The 17,062-nt window shown below is 42.7% G+C and overlaps 1 protein-coding gene across 5 annotated transcripts; it reads left to right on the forward strand.

The window, feature by feature from the left end:
- Positions 1 to 3,235: 3,235 nt before the first annotated feature.
- LOC105939775 (protein rapunzel) lies at positions 3,236 to 16,771 on the forward strand. 5 transcript variants are annotated; one of them, XM_021308406.2, is made up of 5 exons: positions 3,236 to 3,688; positions 7,632 to 7,679; positions 8,091 to 8,183; positions 14,946 to 15,010; positions 15,147 to 16,771. In XM_021308406.2, the coding sequence occupies exon 5, from the start codon at positions 15,176 to 15,178 to the stop codon at positions 16,349 to 16,351; it is 1,176 nt and encodes a 391-aa protein (XP_021164081.2). In that variant the 5' UTR covers positions 3,236 to 3,688; positions 7,632 to 7,679; positions 8,091 to 8,183; positions 14,946 to 15,010; positions 15,147 to 15,175; the 3' UTR covers positions 16,352 to 16,771. The 5 variants fall into 5 exon arrangements, with proteins under 5 accessions (XP_021164081.2, XP_012737527.2, XP_021164082.2 ...); XM_012882073.3 differs by lacking the exon at positions 7,632 to 7,679 and having other exon boundaries at positions 3,236 to 3,521; XM_036135473.1 differs by lacking the exon at positions 3,236 to 3,688 and having other exon boundaries at positions 6,342 to 7,679.
- Positions 16,772 to 17,062: the final 291 nt, after the last annotated feature.

Consider the following 17,062-nt stretch of genomic DNA (forward strand, 5'->3'; position numbering starts at 1 on the left):
GGAGAACTTTCTAACATGGAGCAATGCTTTGATTACGCAACGCTGCAACGTGGATGGGGGGGGGGGGGGGGATTCTGTGAAATTAATCTAATCGTTCTGATTTTCTTTTTAATGGGCTGACAGCAGTTTCATTGGGAGGTTTTAATCAGAAATGTTGAAGATGCCGCATGGTTTAGCACTTTAAGAACATTTCCTGAGCCTGTGTTAAACTTCCGCCCTGTTTGCATCTTTTTTTGTTGTTTGTTTAATCCCATGCAAGCAAAGGGGATTTAATAAGCCTTATAATTGATTAGGTTGCATCTTCTGTCGTGCATTGATCCAGCGAGGGGTTTTTTCTTGTCCTCAGAAGGTGAAATCTTGTGGTGATGACACAAAAACCAACGACGAAGGTCAAGCTGATAAAACCGGGCCAATAGCTTCCTTGCAGAAGGAAGTCGTTCATCATCGCAGCTTCCAGAAACAAACAGGGGCTGGATTCTGTCGTCAGAGTTATCACCAGTTCAGAGCTGCGACCTTTACGTTAAACTGCATTGACCTTCTAAGCATTCATGTTTTCTAATTTCCTTTTGTGGCTCGTGTGAACGATAAAGCAGAATAAAGAGAAGTTCTTTCATTTTCAGAAGGTAGAAAACAAGAGAAAGTAGTCCAGCTGTGTCTCAGTAAATAAGGATGTAATTAAAACATTGATTGAGTTGAGACACAAGCATCATAAAGATTCATTACACATACAGAGTGATTCATTCCAAACCTTTATTTATGTCCATTATGAAGATTCTGGCTTACAGCTTTTGAAAAACTAAAGCTCAGCTTGTCTGACATTAGAATATTTTATCAGATTAATAAAAGAAGGATGAGGGATTAATACAGAAATGTTGCCCTACTGAAAATAATTTAGAAGCTGTATAGCAGGGGTCACCAACATGGGGCCCCATGGACAACATGTGGGGCCCTAAAGCCTGTTCAAAATCTAGCAAAACCCTCCAGTGAGCCGCATAAAAAAAAATATTTAGTTGCTCTTCCTTTTTAATCATGCTTGTACTTACGCGCTTTGGAGGTCGTCAAGACTAGTTAAAGCGCTATACAAGTACAAGCCATTTACCATTTACCATTTACATATATTTAAAATGATAAAAGCATTAAAAACCTATTTATATTATTTAAAGTTAAGGTGAGCTCTTCAAAGATCAGTACAGGTAGCCCTTCGTATGACACAGTACCGATGTAGTAGCTCTCAGCTTCTAAAAGGTTGGTGATCCCTGCTGTATCGTATTTATATTTAATGCTTTTCTTGCATGAATTACAGCCTCAGTGTAGCGTGGAGATCCGCTGGAGGTTCTGCTGAGGGGTCCTGGACGCCCAGTTTGCTTTATTAGCGGCACTCAGCTCCTCTGCATTCTTGGTTCTGGTGTCTCTCCTCTTCCTCCTGAGAAAAGCCCACAGATTCTCAGTGAGGTTTTTAGGTTGGATTAGTTGGCTGGCCAGTCAGACCCGGTGATAAAAGAGGGACTAAAGCAGGTACTGGTCCGCAGAGACAAGCAGGAAATGCTCCAACATGTCCAGGTAGATGGCTGCTCTGAAAAAACCTGCAGACCAGAGCCGGCCCAAGGCATAAGCAAACTAAGTAGTTACTTAGGGACCCAGTAACATGATAATCAAACCCCTTAACGATGTGAGGGGCTCTGCTCCAGACTCTGGACCCTGATTCCCAAATGAAAGGAAAAAGTACTTTAACCTGAGCAGAGGACAGTGGAGCGTTGAGTGAAAGCCCGCCCCCCCCCCCCCCCCCTTCTCTCCTCAGCCCAGGTCAGATGGTTCTGACATTGTTTCTGGTCCCGGAGTGGCCGAACACGAGGACTGGGACAGTTTGTAGCCCATGTTGAGGTTTTCAGTGAATAAGCTGGACCGCTGTCAGGTTCTCATGATATATATTTATAATCTGACATTAAGAGCTGAGAAACTTATCTTTCTATGATAGATTTTTGTAAATAAACAGTTTTTGACCTGACCTAACATAACTTTTTGATAATATTCTAATTAGTTTAGATGCATGTTTACCATTATTCTCTTCTGATCGGTTTCATGTCTGAAGCCAGCGGCGCGCTCCGCCCCCCCCCCCCCCCCCCCCTCCCCTCAGCTGGTTGCCATTATCTCGAGTATTTCCGCCACGTTTCCACCTGATGGTCCTGAAACCACAGACAACAAAGGCCCCAGACTTTCCATCAAACTCGTGTTTTCCACTGATGTTGGAAACACGCCGCGTTTAATGGGCTGTATTGTTTGATCAAAGCTCCAAATGTCAACGCATTTCGTGTTTTCTTTCCTTTTCTCTCAGAGAAAACAAGCTCAGAGCAGAACACCCGTCAGAAAACCAGCGAGGTCTTCCGGCTGACGTCAGGCTCGGGCCTCTGCTGCCGCATCACGCCGCATACTGTTGAGTCCCTGCGAAAGCTGCCCTCTGCTTTCCGATGGAGATCTGACAGCAAGGCGACGCAGGAACGAGATCTGCTGACCAGCTTCAATTCGCCACGGACAGCATTTCCTTCGCTTCCCGTCTACGAGCCGTTAAAGGCCGTGGCTGACTATAAAGCACAGAGGGTTGAGGGTGAGCTCCGGCTGTCATGGTGGATTCTCAGAGACAGAGGCCGTCTTTCACCAATCTCTGCTGTGACTCCAGCGCTCTGCAACGCTTAAATCCGTCACAACTGAGCAGATTCAGGGGGAAATTAGGCCAGAATCTCCTCACACTTTCCGGGACATTACCACAGATGGGCAGGGACTGTGAGTGTTCGCAGCTCCACCGTAGCTATTTTGTTTTTTTAGATGCAATCTAACTTAAAAGTTTTTTTTAATTAAAAATATTTGGCAGCCACAGATTGATTCTTTACAGGATTAAACGTCTTTCTTTGTTTGCAGATACTTTGTTTTTAAGCTCTAAAACTTTAGCAAATTCCCAAATTTTAATTGTTGAGGAAGACTTGAAATTAGCCAGTTTAACTGATTTCTAGCCGACTCGCCAACATCTGAATCTGAGGGCAGAAAACCTGACTAAGAAACAAAAAATGTAGGTGAAATTTTTAGCTTGTATGGATGGCGAGCATCTTTAGTTGATCCCATGATAAAAATAAAACAAAAACTGTTCAGACAGGTCTGTTTTAAAGCAGGCACAGCTCCACAGATCCCGGAGAAGCCAGCAGAGTGTCCATGGCAACATGTTTGAGCCACAACAAGAAGCTTTTTGTCCTGATGGGCCACTTTTCTGAGCTTTGCTGTGACTGCTCCCCTTTTATACTCTCTCTCTCTCTCTTGCTCCCTCTCTCTCTCTTTGTCCATCACACCAGAGCTCTTTTTCCTAATTTTCCCATGGTGCACGGTGTCCCTGCATGGGGGAGTGTTTACGGGATGTTATCTGTGTCAGTCCCGGCCCCTGGAGTCTCTCTGGAGTGGGTTCTGGTGGAATGCTGGAACGGGATGGAGGAGGAATTTCAAAAGGAGGAGTGACGAGAGACAGGCACAGAGAAAGGGTGAGGGAAAGAGAGAGAGAGAGAGAGAGAGAGAGAGAGAGAGAGAGAGAGAGAGAGAGAGAGAGAGAGAGAGAGAGAGTATAAATAAATCCCAAGGAAGCTGGTGCTCACAGGCGCAGCTGGACTCCTGGATAACTGGACTCAAGCCCACTGAAAAAAGACAAAAGGTGAGTTTTTAATCATTTAATTTGCACTACTTTACAAAGGAGAAAAGAAAGAAAGAAAGAAAGAAAGAAAGAAAGAAAGAAAGAAAGAAAGAAAGAAAGAAAGAAAGAAAGAAGTGCAGTTTGTCAAAAAGTATGTAAAAAATGTTGTTTTTTGTGCTAATTTCAATTATTAAGGAAAAAATGTGTTTATAATAATTATTTCTACTGCCCAGTGGTTCTCTGAGAGATTTCTGTGGTTTCTGTTGAAGCTCTTGAAGCTCTGTAGCCAGGCATATAACCCTGACCAGCATTTGATCAAGTGCTCAGTGGGACTCGCCTTTTTTCCTTTTACTAAGATAAGGTTTGGTCTAACACCGTTTCCCAACATTAAACCTTATAACTCCCCATTAAGCATCTTTTCCTGCCTTCTTGGAATGGAATTTGAATCAGTTGCGTCATTTTAAATTTCAAAAGTTGCACTTTTATTGTTTTTATCCTCATCAGCCGGTTCACATGTGGATATTTGTAGAAGGAGCAGCAGCATGTGAGCGAATAACGTCGATCTAATTAGCACATTGTCGGGAAAAGACCTTAAAATGACACCAATGATCTCATCACTACAACAATAATTGGTGAGCCTATTGCTACTCTCACAAACCTGCATCTTTTTTTTCTCACATTGTTAGGACTAAGAAGGCAAATGAGAGTTAATTTAGTTAATTTGGTTATAATTAAGTTGAATTTGTACTGAGGAGGAAAGGGTGGTTACAGCAATGAACAAGTGCAGCGGAGGAGATTCTCTTCTCCCACAGTTGGGTGTGCCTCTTTCTGAGCTCCAGTGAACATGAAATGATTGAGCTCATCTCTCCTGAGTATTTTAAATTGAAACACAAATGATCATTACTGATATAAAGCCTGCTTTTCCCCATGTTGTGAACATCTGTGTTTGCTTTGGTTCTTGGCTCTTGGAGCGGCGAAGCGACGTCCCCAAAGGGCCAGCGCTGCTGCGTTGTGCAATAACTCCCATTATAATTCATCTGTACACATACCGTGTTTGATATTTGCTCTGTTTCCACGCAGAAGTGACTTGTTTGTGTACCTTTGTGAGCTTTTTTTTTTCATGTTGTGATATTTGTCCATGCCATCAAGGCCTTAAAAGAGGTCCCTGTCATTAGCCGAGGCTGTGAGGGCGCGGCATGAAACTGGATGCCAACGTGTGCTGACAAGACCGACCGTTTCGTTTATTGTAGGGTTTGTTTGTCAGGGAAATGTCCTCTAGGAAAAAAAACTGGCTTAGAGTCAGCGGTTTACTTTGACTTTATCCCTTAGAGCAGGAAAACCAGAATCCAGAGGGGTATTTCATTCTAAAATTTGAATAAATCACACTGTCATGAACTTTACGAAGGTTTTTTCCGTGTTCTTTCTCCTTTCAGGCACCAACAAACTCTCTGGATTTCTGCTTAGATTTAGTTACTGTGACAAACGTAAAGATGAATAGTGTGGCGGACTGGCTCGTTCAGAACAGGGACAAGGTCGAGAAAGGCGTGGAGATCATGGGGCAGGCCTCTGAGGTGCTGGCCTACACCGTGGGCCAGCTTCACCCCATCCTGGAGGCGGTTTTCATGGCCTCAGCTGAGCTACTCAAAGACCCGGACAGCAAGGAAGCCCAATACCTGACGCAACAGTTCGAACAGGTCAATGCAAGACTCGAGGGAATCACGGAGGAGATCAACACGATCGCCCTGGAGATGATGAAGTCCACAATGAACAAGCAGAACTTTGACCTGGAGGCCAACATTCTCAGTCAGTACGACAAGTTCCAGGACTTTGTCAACGCCAAGCCTGAGTACAGGCAGACCAAGAAGAAGAAGTTCCTCAGCCACTACGAGAACACGAATGCCGACTTGAACATGTTCTCCCTCTACAACTCCGTCAAGGGGGACAACATCTCCGGAGACCCCATTATGGACACGGTGCTCGCCACCACCAAGAGAGACCGAAGGGCGGTGGAGAATTTCTGCGCTTTGCTGAAGAGGCTTTTTGTGAAGGGGCTCATCGTCATCGTGGCCCACGCCGCCCTCAAGGAAGGGTCCAGCGGGGAGGAGATCGTAAAGATGTGGAAAGATCGGATGGAGGATGTGGAGAAGTGCATGAAAGACGCCGTGGACGAATGCACCAAGAACTTTGCCGAACAAGCCAAGACGGACATGGAGCTACTCCTCCAGGCGGACACCGGCACCGTCAATTCTGAGTTCGTCAACAAACTTTTGGACTCGCTCAGTCGAAAATACGACTGGGTGAGATGGTCCATCAGGGCCTTCAGAAACAGAGAGCGCATTTTCTTCTTCAACTGGATGGCAGGAAAGAAGTTCCACGGCAGCGGCGGAGCCAACTGGTTTGACATTCTGACCAAGAACAAGATCAAAGTGGTTTTCTCGTTCTGCGTCGACCCGAAGCCCATCAACAAGAGTCAGGTGGTGGAGCAGATCGAGAAGCAGAAGCTGAAGGGGAACATGATGGCGGTGGCTTTGTCTTTGCAGAAGTGCTTCCCCAACTGCCTGGTCCACGCCGTGAGCCATTACAAGGCAGTGATGGAGACCAACAACTTCATGGAGGACTGCTATTACTATGGACAACACCAGAAAGCCTACGTGTGCATCCATCCTGAGTAGGCTCCAAGAAAAGACGGATGTATTCATGATCACCTAGATTAAGAAGCGACTTTAGGACGTCTCTAATAAATGTGGAGCTATATCTTTTGGTGTATAATCTGCTTTGGGCACTGCTTTGTGATTCCTGGTCTTGCAGAACTCCCTGTTCTTATCAATGTGTCTTCCAGTTCAAATTATGGGTTTTATAAAGATTTCAGAGCCGTACATGTAAATGCAAATTTCGTAAATTGTATCATTTGAGTCAATATTAAACAGGAGAGTCAAAAATACCAGCTGGACATCTGCCAGAGATTCTGCCTTTCATTTAAACCGCCTCTACCCCTGGGACAATGTCAACAACCAATCTGCATGGCTGATTTGTGGTGTTCATTGATGCTTAAGGGATAATTAGATCAATGTCAGGATATATACCATCTGATACAACATTGTTAGCATAACAGCCAATTAAATGTTTAAACTATCAGGGAACGATGTTGACGTGTTGATGCTGAAGATGACAACTAGTCCAAGAAAGGCCAGGTCAAAAACTCTGAAAGTCAAAAACCTAATAGCAGGTTATGTTTAGTAATGACTTGTTTCAGATTTTCTTTGGAGGATCGGTGATGTTTACTGCTATTTGAACAAAGAACTGACCTTTCAAGCAAGACGCATTTCAGAATATCTCCCTCAGTAATGGAGTGTTGGAATCAAAGTTAAATAAATCATTTATTCATTTTATTTTTTCTCAGCATTACTTTCGTGATTGCTCCTCTATCTGTTGGCGGATGTTTTAAATGAGAAAGCCATCGTTAAAGACTGTAACCCACAATGATTTATTTTGTGCTATAATTTCAGAAATCTGCTTTGGAACGTGTTGAATTAAGAGAGTTATAAACTCTCTTAATATGTCCCTTTAGACAAAAAAAACAATAAAAACATTGTTCTGATTCATATTTTTTTAATGATTTTACAATAAATCGATATGTCATTATAGGTTGTCTTGTGCTGCAGCTCTGCTAAACATCCCAGAATCAAATCTGCAGCAGCTTCTAAATGCAAACTGAAGTCAGAAACATCGGTTAGAGGTACTCCCTGCTGTTGTTTACTCTGTCATTATGCAGATGGGAGCAGCAACCTCAACGAGTCTGAAACCACGACTTATTGTCTTCCTCGTGCGTTCAGAAGCGATGTTCTGATGTTCAGGTCCAGCCAGTTTGCCCTTATCGCCCCCAGTGTTTCTGTGGAATTAAAATCCACCTTAAGTTTATATTCAGAATGAATTTTGGAATAATACAGAACTTCCCTTTTTGCAGAATATCAGATAAACTCCACCTGTCCTCTGGTTAAAAGCGCCAGGACAGGTGAGTGATTAGGCTGTATGTGAGATGTTTTATTTTATCTAAGAATAGTTTAAAGTGCAGAGTATGTAATAAAACACAAATAAATCTTTTTAGCGTTTACTTATATATATATGGTGCAATATTGTGACCAAGCTGTATAAAACCAAGTACAATCATTTCTATATGTATAATTAACTTTGATTTGTAATAAAGAACAGAATAAGAAGGTTATTGTCACCTGGTCATCATTATTCCGTCATTTATTGTTGCTCTTATAGGGTTTAAATCCTCCTGCACTCATAAAAACATGCCTTTAAGTAGTTATCTTCTCTATTAATGATTTTTTTTTACACTCTTAAGTTTTGTCGGTTGAGTTGAGGCTGATCTGTAGCCTGAACAAGAGGAGCAACACCCTTTTTTTTCACCACCCAGGTTTTCGCTGCGGCTGGGTGTGCCTCTTCCCCGTACAGAGCCACATGACCAATAGGAAGACAAACTTTAGATTTCTTCCGCAAACTTTACAAGGTGAGTCCGTTTCTGGTCCAGATCTGACATAGTCAACACTTTAAATAAAAACAAGAAAAGCTAAGAACAGTTGATCGGGTTAGAGAGTGAAGAAATAATCGATTCTTCTGTTTTGTTTTGTGTTTTTTTTTTTTTTTTTTTTACTTCATTCCGGTCTGTTGTTACATAATCGAGCCCGTTTCCCCCATTTTTGCGCCTTTGGCCTCGCTTGAAGCGCATATTTCACAATAATAGTTTGATTTGTTGACGTCAGATGGGTGATGGGAAGAATCTGCTGAATGTCTCTCAGCTTTAATGTAAGATTTTTAAAGTTTTTCGGGGCGTTTTTTTCTTCTTCTGTCTTCTGTGCTGGCAGCTCAGTGTTTCCAGGAAGTGTCTGCTGGATACTTTTGGGTCGCTGCTGCGCTGCGCAGAAACTCGGAGCAGATCTGTGGTGCTTCGTGCGCCGTTTGTTTGTTTCTCTGCTGTAAAATGATCCAATTAGAGGGCTTGTTCTGCGGACTGATCGATACGTTTTACATTAAGAGGGCGCATTAACAGAGGGCGCAGGGATTTCCGCCTCAGCGGTCAGGCTGGGATGTCTGCGTAAACTGGCACAGGCAGAGCTAAACCTCAGCTCTGCGCAGCTCTTTATGCTCATAGTTTCTGTTCAGGCATAAAAGCCACGATTCATCCCTTTTTCTCTATATTTTATTTTAGAGCATCTAGACTTTCTTGAAATCAAAGTCTAGATGACGTAGCCCGCCTCCAACTCTGCATTGGCTTAGGTTAGGAAACCATCCTGTCTGCTGTTTGTTCAGAAGCTAATATTATTGCATAAATATTTAGCAGCCATTGTTTACTATTATAATTTTTTTTTACATTTAATGTAGTTTCATAAAACTGTTATGAGCTGCTTTAGAAAGTTATTTGCCAATTTAAAATATGCATTAAAGGAAACATCTATCTATCTATCTATCTATCTATCTATCTATCTATCTATCTATCTATCTATCTATCTATCTATCTATCTATTACAACATACTGATGTAGGGGCGTTATAAAGAGTAAATAAGGGGGGTTGAATTTCTGAATGAACAGAACAGATATGTATGAGGTGTTTTGTAATGATCCAGTTGGCTTAACAGTGAGAAAATGAGACGTTGGGAGTCATTTTTGTTTATTTTGTTCTGAAATGACCCAAAATCATTTTAATACAGAGTTTATTTGGAGAAACATCTGGCTGGTCATTATTATGAGGCTCCAGCTGACCATAACCAGGCTGTTTTAAGTAATTAGCAGCCCACGGTTTGGGAATGGCTCTGGTGAATAAATCGAGCGCTCCCTTTCACAGGAAAACATGAGGATTAAGGTTAAAGGGTGCATTCCCTGCTGTAGTCTGTAGCTGACAAACCAGCTTGCTTTAACTCCTCGTTACATTAGATAAATTTAATGAGACCCAGACTACATGTCCGGAAACTTACTGCATAATTGTTTACATTTCAACTGCCTACTGTTCACTGCTGCACTTTATCCGGAAGTCAATTGAAACTTATCCTGTAACTTACTGCAATTTATTACTGCATTTTTATCCTGTACTGTAATTCACTGCAAGGTGTCCTGTAGAGTTACTGCAATTTTTCTGAGCTGTATGAAAACTACATTTCGTTCTGTATGCACTCTGTGCATACAAAATGACAATAAAGAAAGTCTAAGTCTGGACTCTTTAGAGTCCTAGTCCATGTCTGCAGCCTTTGTTTTTGTGAGCTAAGTGTGAGAATAAAACCACTGCTCTCGCTGCAGAAAAAGACATGAGTGTGAGTGCAGCTGCATTATTTGGTGAGCAGCATTTTGTTTCTGGGCTCACTTTTCTGTGTAAATGATTGTTAATCTGTTGCTCTGGGGGCCTTTAAAGCTGCAGCCACTCAGGACACTTCTGTACATCCGCAGTGTCTCTCCCTGTGTCACTGAGATAGAGAACAATAAATAGGAGGCAACGATCAATAATAGCTGCGTTTAAGCTAACGAGACGTCTCAGCATCTGAACCGTTATGTTAAACAGTCCTGAGTCAAATAGGAATGACTGCCGGCCTGCTGGCCTCTTCTTCTTCTCTTCACTCCCCTTTTATCTCACTGTAGGATGTGAGATGTCCTCCAGGATGTTTTATAGTGATCAGCGTTTTTACAGGACAACTATAGGAGTAGTAAATGCCTGGGAAACGATAATAATCAGTCACACTGCAACCCTGCACACAAAAAATCTGCTTTCTCATTAAACGTCTATAGAGACATTCACTCAATTTAGAAATGTATTGATTTTTAGGTTCTTGTAAGAGACATTTTTTGTGTAAAGTAATCAATTAAAGTCTGAGGAGTGTTACGTTCAAGGCTTCCTTAAGTTGTCATCACAGCAATTCCCAACCGTTTGCACAAAATATTTAATTTATAGTAGCTACAAACAGCAATACAGAATTAAAAATATTTTCTCCTGTAGCTCACATCTTTTTTCTGTGATCCAACATAAATCAGGATAAAATGGGAACATGAGTCAGGAAGTCTTCAGTCTGACTGAATCGTAGGAAAAGCAGGAAAGTTAAAGGCGATGAGCTGAGATTGCCAGCTCTGTTCAGTGAGCATCCGCTGCTCCTGTTACTGAAAATGTGATTTATTTAAAGCTCTCCTGTGTTGGATTGTCTGTGTGGAAGTGCTTCGTGTAACGACATAACCCACGAGAGGCGGAGGAGAAGGGAGAGAGACTTTTCACACATTCAAATCAAATCAGATACAGTTACTGGAAAAGCTTTACCTTCTGGGGGGAATTTTCTGCCTATTTTTACATGAATGTTCTGTTAATCACCTTGTTTGTGTTCTGATCGTTAACGCTCGGTGGAGAACTTTTAAAAGATGGTATTTTAAAATGAATGGCTAGGTTTACATGCACAAGACTTCACAATCGGATTGAAATGTATTCGGATTACAAGACAAAAACTAATCGGATTGACCCGTTTATATGGGCGCACAATCAGTTAATCTGATCATAATGTGTGTTTATACACACACCTGGCTTTATTCAGAATAGAATCACTCTGACATGCACAGTTATCACATTCCCCTAAAAAAAAAACACAGAAGAAGAACTTCTGTGTTTCCTGGACAGCAAAAAATAGCAAACAAAGCAGTTTTATACGAGTTTGTTTGTCTTCCAAGTGCCCAGGATGGACTTGCACCAGCTTCTAACTTCTAACTTGATCCTAACAAGTGTTTACACGTTAATCGGATTATCAATCGGCATAAACCACCCCTCTCTTCCGGTTTTCAATTTCATTCCGATTGAACTTAATACAATCACAATATTCCGATTGGCTTGTTTACGTTATGCATTTTTATTCCGATCTGCCGTTTATTCCGATTACTTTTGTCCATGTAAACGTAGCTAATGTTTGAATATTTTTGAGTACACGTTTGAGGAAAAAAATAATCCTTTTGATATTTACTAAATTATGCCACCACCGTTTTGAGTACTCCTGGATCAATGTGTGCTTCTGTGTTTTTCTGTATCTGCTCTGGTCGTTCACACTGAGCCTGACCGGTCAGACTAACTCTTTCTTCTCTTCGATGCGACTGAGGTTAATCTACGAAACGAAATGCAGTTTAGGTCTAACCAGAAGTGCAATAGCAGCAAGTGCAGGATAATCAATGGTTTCATAAGTACAGGACATGGATTTTTACTGAATAAATATAGAGAAGGATACTATTATAAACAGAATTTTACTGATAAATTTGTCCTATGAGATTAATATATAGATAACTAGTATTGTGAACTAAATTTATAGTTAAATTTAACTAAATTTAGAATTATGAGCATGATATACAGGCAGCTATTATTATAAAATGTATAAATAAAGTTTGGACAGAAGCTGTTTAAATTAAAGTGCAGTGGAAGGTAATTGTATATTACAGTTAAAGTACGGTATTGCAAATGTATATGTAAACAATTGTAAATAAACAGTCAGCAGTGCAATTCAATATTACAGAGGAGTGGACCAGTTTTGGGTCAATCTGCTGCCTTAATGACTTTAATGACTTCCTATTACTAAGAGGGGGACCTGTTTCTGTTGAATTTGCATGTCATCTAAGCCATTACAAGGCCTTTGTTGGGCAGTAGTATAAAGCTTGATACTGCACATTACTCCAGACTTTTTGAGTTGAGAAAGCTTCCTGGAGAGGAAGCGAAACGTCTTCAACTTCGGAAATCAAGTCCAGTTGTTTTGTTTTTTACTTTTTTTGGAATGACCATGACCTGGATGACTGAGAATCTTCACCAGCATAAACCACAAACTTCCTTTGAAAGATTAGCGGACTTGGGTCTGGCTTTGGCCAAAGGAAAGAAGAAGTCTGTGCGTATGTCACTCAACATATAAAGCCCGCCCACGCCTGTGATTGGTCGGTATCAGGAAAGAGGGCCCAATCGGAGCCGCTCCAGACTCAGTTCCCTGTATAGCAACGCTAAACTGAGTCTGGCTGGCCAGGCTAGTTCACACGGAGCCCGGTTCTGGTTCAGCTGGCGGTTTCTTCCTGTTAAAGGGGAGTTTTCCTCTCCACTGTCGCTACATGCATGCTCAATAAGAGGGATTGCTGCAAAAAGCAACAATGAATGAGAAGCTTTTATATGGAAGCAGCATCAAGCTCAAAGCTAAGCTGTCTAATTACTTCAGCCTATCAATGGCGTCTGGAAACATGACTCAGCAGTATTTTGTGCTCCTCTTTGACTTTACTAACAGCAAGAAACTTGTTATGATGATAATAGGATTTATGCAAAACAAAACAAAAAACTTCCAGCATCTTTGTTTAGACACTGGGGTCCTGAGTGGGAAACGGAGAGCAGATCCTCCTCGCTGGTGTCTGACGGCGGCGGAGGCGTTTGATGGATCAGGCTGAGGAATGGCTGCTATCTGCTCCCCGCAGCCTCCTGCAGTCCAGCCAGATAAAGCCCTCTGGAGAGAACCCACATCAGCAGAGGGAGGGAGAGACAGACGAGCTGACAGATTATTTTCCATTGTCTTGTTGTCGTGGTTACTTGCTGAGTTTCTCTGGAAAATGCACCGGCTCGTCCAGCAAGTTTAACCTCTCGTACTTAATCACTCTCCACGCCCGCTGCTCACATATCGACCAGAGGGGGAATAAATACGGCAGCAAACCGAGGTAATGCTTGGTCCCCAGTCCTGCTCCTGACTGAAGATGTGACCTACATAACGAGCTGGAGGAGTTTCCGCGCTGTAAAGTAATTCTGTGCCGTAATTTGATTTCCCCAGAAGTTTACAGTTTCCAAAAGGACATGTCGGAACATGTTCACGGATTTAGTCAGAGCGGCTCTCCAAGTCGGCCTTTTTTTTTATCTGATCCTGGCATCTGGGAGAACTATTTTCCTGGATTTTCCAGCTCCGCTTGACTTCTGTTAAACTGGAATAAAGTGAGAAAAGAAGCAAAGCACCATCGTGAATAAAGCTGCTCAGCACTGCTGCTTTTTATCTATACTGAAATTAAAATCTAGAAGTCTCACTGTAGGACTGAGAACGTTCAGAGTAAACTTATGGTAACCATTACAGCTTTCAGAGCCGAGCATCGCAAATCTTTTATGTTACAGCTGAGCTGAATTTATTTTACGTGCGTCATACCTGAATTGCATGATAAGTACGGTCCCAGCTTAGAAATGATTTTAATTCTCTGGGAATTACTGGAAGTTAATGTTTGTTTTGCCTTCAGATACCAAATTATCATCCAAAGGATTTCCTCTCCACCTCCCTGTAAGGTCTCAAGGTTTAAAACATAATAAACTAAACACAAAACCTATTTTAGTTTACAATAAAGAACCCTGCTGAGCTGACTGGGAGATGAATCTACTGACCTCCAAGCTTGTCTAACCAAGTGCCTCATTGTTGATTTTGTTGATTTTGTAAATTAATAAGTAGCTTGCAGCTTTATGTTTACTGAGCAGAGAAAAAAAGCTGTTTAATCTTTAAAGATAGGCAGAACTACAGAGAAACAAAGTTTTCCTAATAATTTTGAATGCTTATTTTTTTTGTTCAAACCTCATACATTCCCATCTACAAGTTAAAAGGTATAATGTCTGTATTATTGTGTTTAAGGCTCAGTTTAGGCAAAAATAACTATTCCTACATGGCTTGAAACAGTATTGGGGACAAACATCCCTTATTTTATGAGAATTTTTTTAAGGAATAAAAAAAATCACCAGTGAATAAGAGTTGTTGTTAAGCCATTGTTTGGGAAAGACTTAGTTTATGAGGTTGGAGGTAAAACCGCTCCAGAAATGAGATTTTTGCTTGGATCCCTCTGATGCTGGGAATGCACCATCCACAGATAATCACCAGCAGAAGGTTGTTGCCTGATGGAGAACAACTAAAGGCAGAATGGTATTTTTCTTCAGGAGTAGATCAGCTGATTCCATCCTGAATGTTTTCCTGTAAAGAGCTCCAGAAAGCCGCCAACAGATTATTATTTTTTTTTACTGACTTTATCTCTGCATTCTGCAGAGAAAGTATTGGATTCCTGTTTAAAAACATGCAACCCCCCCCCCCCATCCTGAATGTGGTAATCCTCCATGTTTACCTGTGGTGACCATTAGCATGACATAAAACTGGTTCAGCCCATAAAGCTGTTGCGTCACTCCTGAATTCCCTTGGTGCCGTCGACTCAGTCCTCACTGGGTGTGACCAGCAGCTTAAACTGAAGCTCACTTTGGCTGTTTCTCTCTCCTCTTATCAGCTTTTGCAGTTTTCTTAGAAGACCAAGGAGAGAAGGCCGCCGTCCAGCAGGACCTTTACAGAGCTGTAAGTATATCTACCGAACCAAGAACAACGATTTCTCACAGCTAATCTTTTCACGCTGTCTGTATGTCTCTCGTCTGATAAGGGCTTGCTTTATTGACTGCTCCAATAACTGTTTATCACTTTTGTCTGTTCACAGGAACAGTTTGAGAGACGCGCCTGGCGACGATGGAAAACCAGTTACAGAGGCTCGTGTCGGAGAAGAAGGACATGGTGGAGACGGTGATGGAGGTGTTCGAGCAGGGAGCCGAAGTGGTGGCCAGCATCGCCGGGGACCTCTTCCCCGTGTTCTCCATCGCGGCTCCGCTTGTCAAGCTAGCTCTGGACAACGTGGAGAGCAAAGAGGCCGCCTTCATGAAGGAGCAGTTCCAGAAGGTCCGAGATCGTCTGGAGGTGGTCTCTGAGGAGATCCAGCGGATCAACGACCAGATCAAGAAGAGCGGAATGGACGCCATGTACTTCTCAGTGGAGGAAAACATCACCAACCAGTTCAGGAAGTACATGGACATCCTCAACGCCAAGCCCAAGTTCAAGGAGGTGAAGAAGAAGCTTTTCCTGGAACATTTCGGCAAAACCGGCGGAGACAAAAACCTGAACACCCTCTACAACGCGGTGACCGGAGAAACCTTCTCTGCGGAGCCTATCCTGGAGATCATCCTGAACTATGAGGAGAAAAGCCGCCGGCCGATAGAGGACTTCTGCGCTCGGCTGAAGAACCTCTTCTGCGTCGGGCTCATAGCGCTTTTGGGGCACGCTGCCCTAAAGGGTTACGACGAAGAGGATGCTCTTCTCAAAGAGTGGGGCGAAAAGATGAACACCGTCCAAGCCAAAATGAATGCTGTCATTGAAGACTGCATCGTCAGCTTCCCCACGCAAGCTGAGCAGGACTCCCGGCGGCTGGTGAGAGACCAGGCCACCCAAACCAGCCAGCAGCTAGCTGACGCCATCATCGAGAAGCTGAGCAGGAAGTACGACTGGGTGGGCTGGTCTGTGCGCGTATTCAGGTCTCCCACAGGGCTGTTCGCCAACAAGAAGGATTTCCACTGCTCGACCGGGAAGAGCCGCTTCCAGGTCCCCACAACGGACGAGAATCTCAACGTCTGGGTGTCGTACAGCTCCTCGCCTGAGCCCGTGGATAAGAATCACATCCAGCAGCTGATCCAGAGTCAGAAGAAACTCAGCGTGGTGGGTGTAGCCGAGTTCCTGTTCAAGGAGTTACCGGGCGACTGTGTCGTCCACACGGTCAAAACCAGCAAGGACCTGGCCTGCTCCTGGAGCTTCACCGATGAGCTTCACTACTGGGAGCAGCACAAGAACTTCTATGTATGCGTTCATTCAGCTTAACATCGAGAAAAACTCTCCAAATGAATCGTTAATGTATTCCTCCTGTTTGGACATATTAAAGCAGCCTGATGCTGCCACTGTCCTCTGGCCTTACAGGTGTGGGTCTTAAAATGTTTGGATATTATGAACTTGTGCGTGTTTACGGGGTGTAAGTAACTTCTGTGCAGGTGGGTCCGATCTGAGAGATCTCAGTCTGGAGAACCTGAGATATTTTCATGAGGACATCAAGCTAATAGCTACTCTAACATCTTAGTCTGAGCGAGCGCTGTATGAACCATTTTCACTTCTCATTATTTGGTTGGTCACCGTTCTCTCAGCCAGACTCATCTGCGTTTCTGTGCTGCTTCCTTGTTCCAATCCCAAAGCAAAAAAACGGTAGAAATGACCGATTATCTGGGTACGGATCGGTTCTGCCTGCATTATTCAACATAGGGCTGGACGATATAGAAAAAAAAACATGCTTAGCAATCTATTTTTAGATACAGAACACACAAACACTGAATTCAAACTGAAACCTTTAATTAACTACCTTTTTACCAAAACTACAAGTTTTTAAAAAAGAAAAAAGAACACATGCTCTCTTACCTCTTTGAAAGGAGGCGGAGCTTCCTGGGTCTGCGTTGTGATTGGTCAGGAGGATGTAATGACTAATATAGACCTATAGGGCTAAAATGCATGAGGAAGGAAAACTGTTATTCTATTGAACATTTT

The sequence above is a fragment of the Fundulus heteroclitus genome, chromosome 3 (assembly GCF_011125445.2).
Source record: "Fundulus heteroclitus isolate FHET01 chromosome 3, MU-UCD_Fhet_4.1, whole genome shotgun sequence".
NCBI classification, from domain to species: domain Eukaryota; kingdom Metazoa; phylum Chordata; class Actinopteri; order Cyprinodontiformes; family Fundulidae; genus Fundulus; species Fundulus heteroclitus.

What these genes read in the sequence shown, in the direction of transcription:
- LOC105939775 (XM_012882072.3), top strand. Translation starts at nt 5,158, where the DNA reads ATGAATAGTGTGGCGGACTGGCTCGTTCAGAACAGGGACAAGGTCGAG.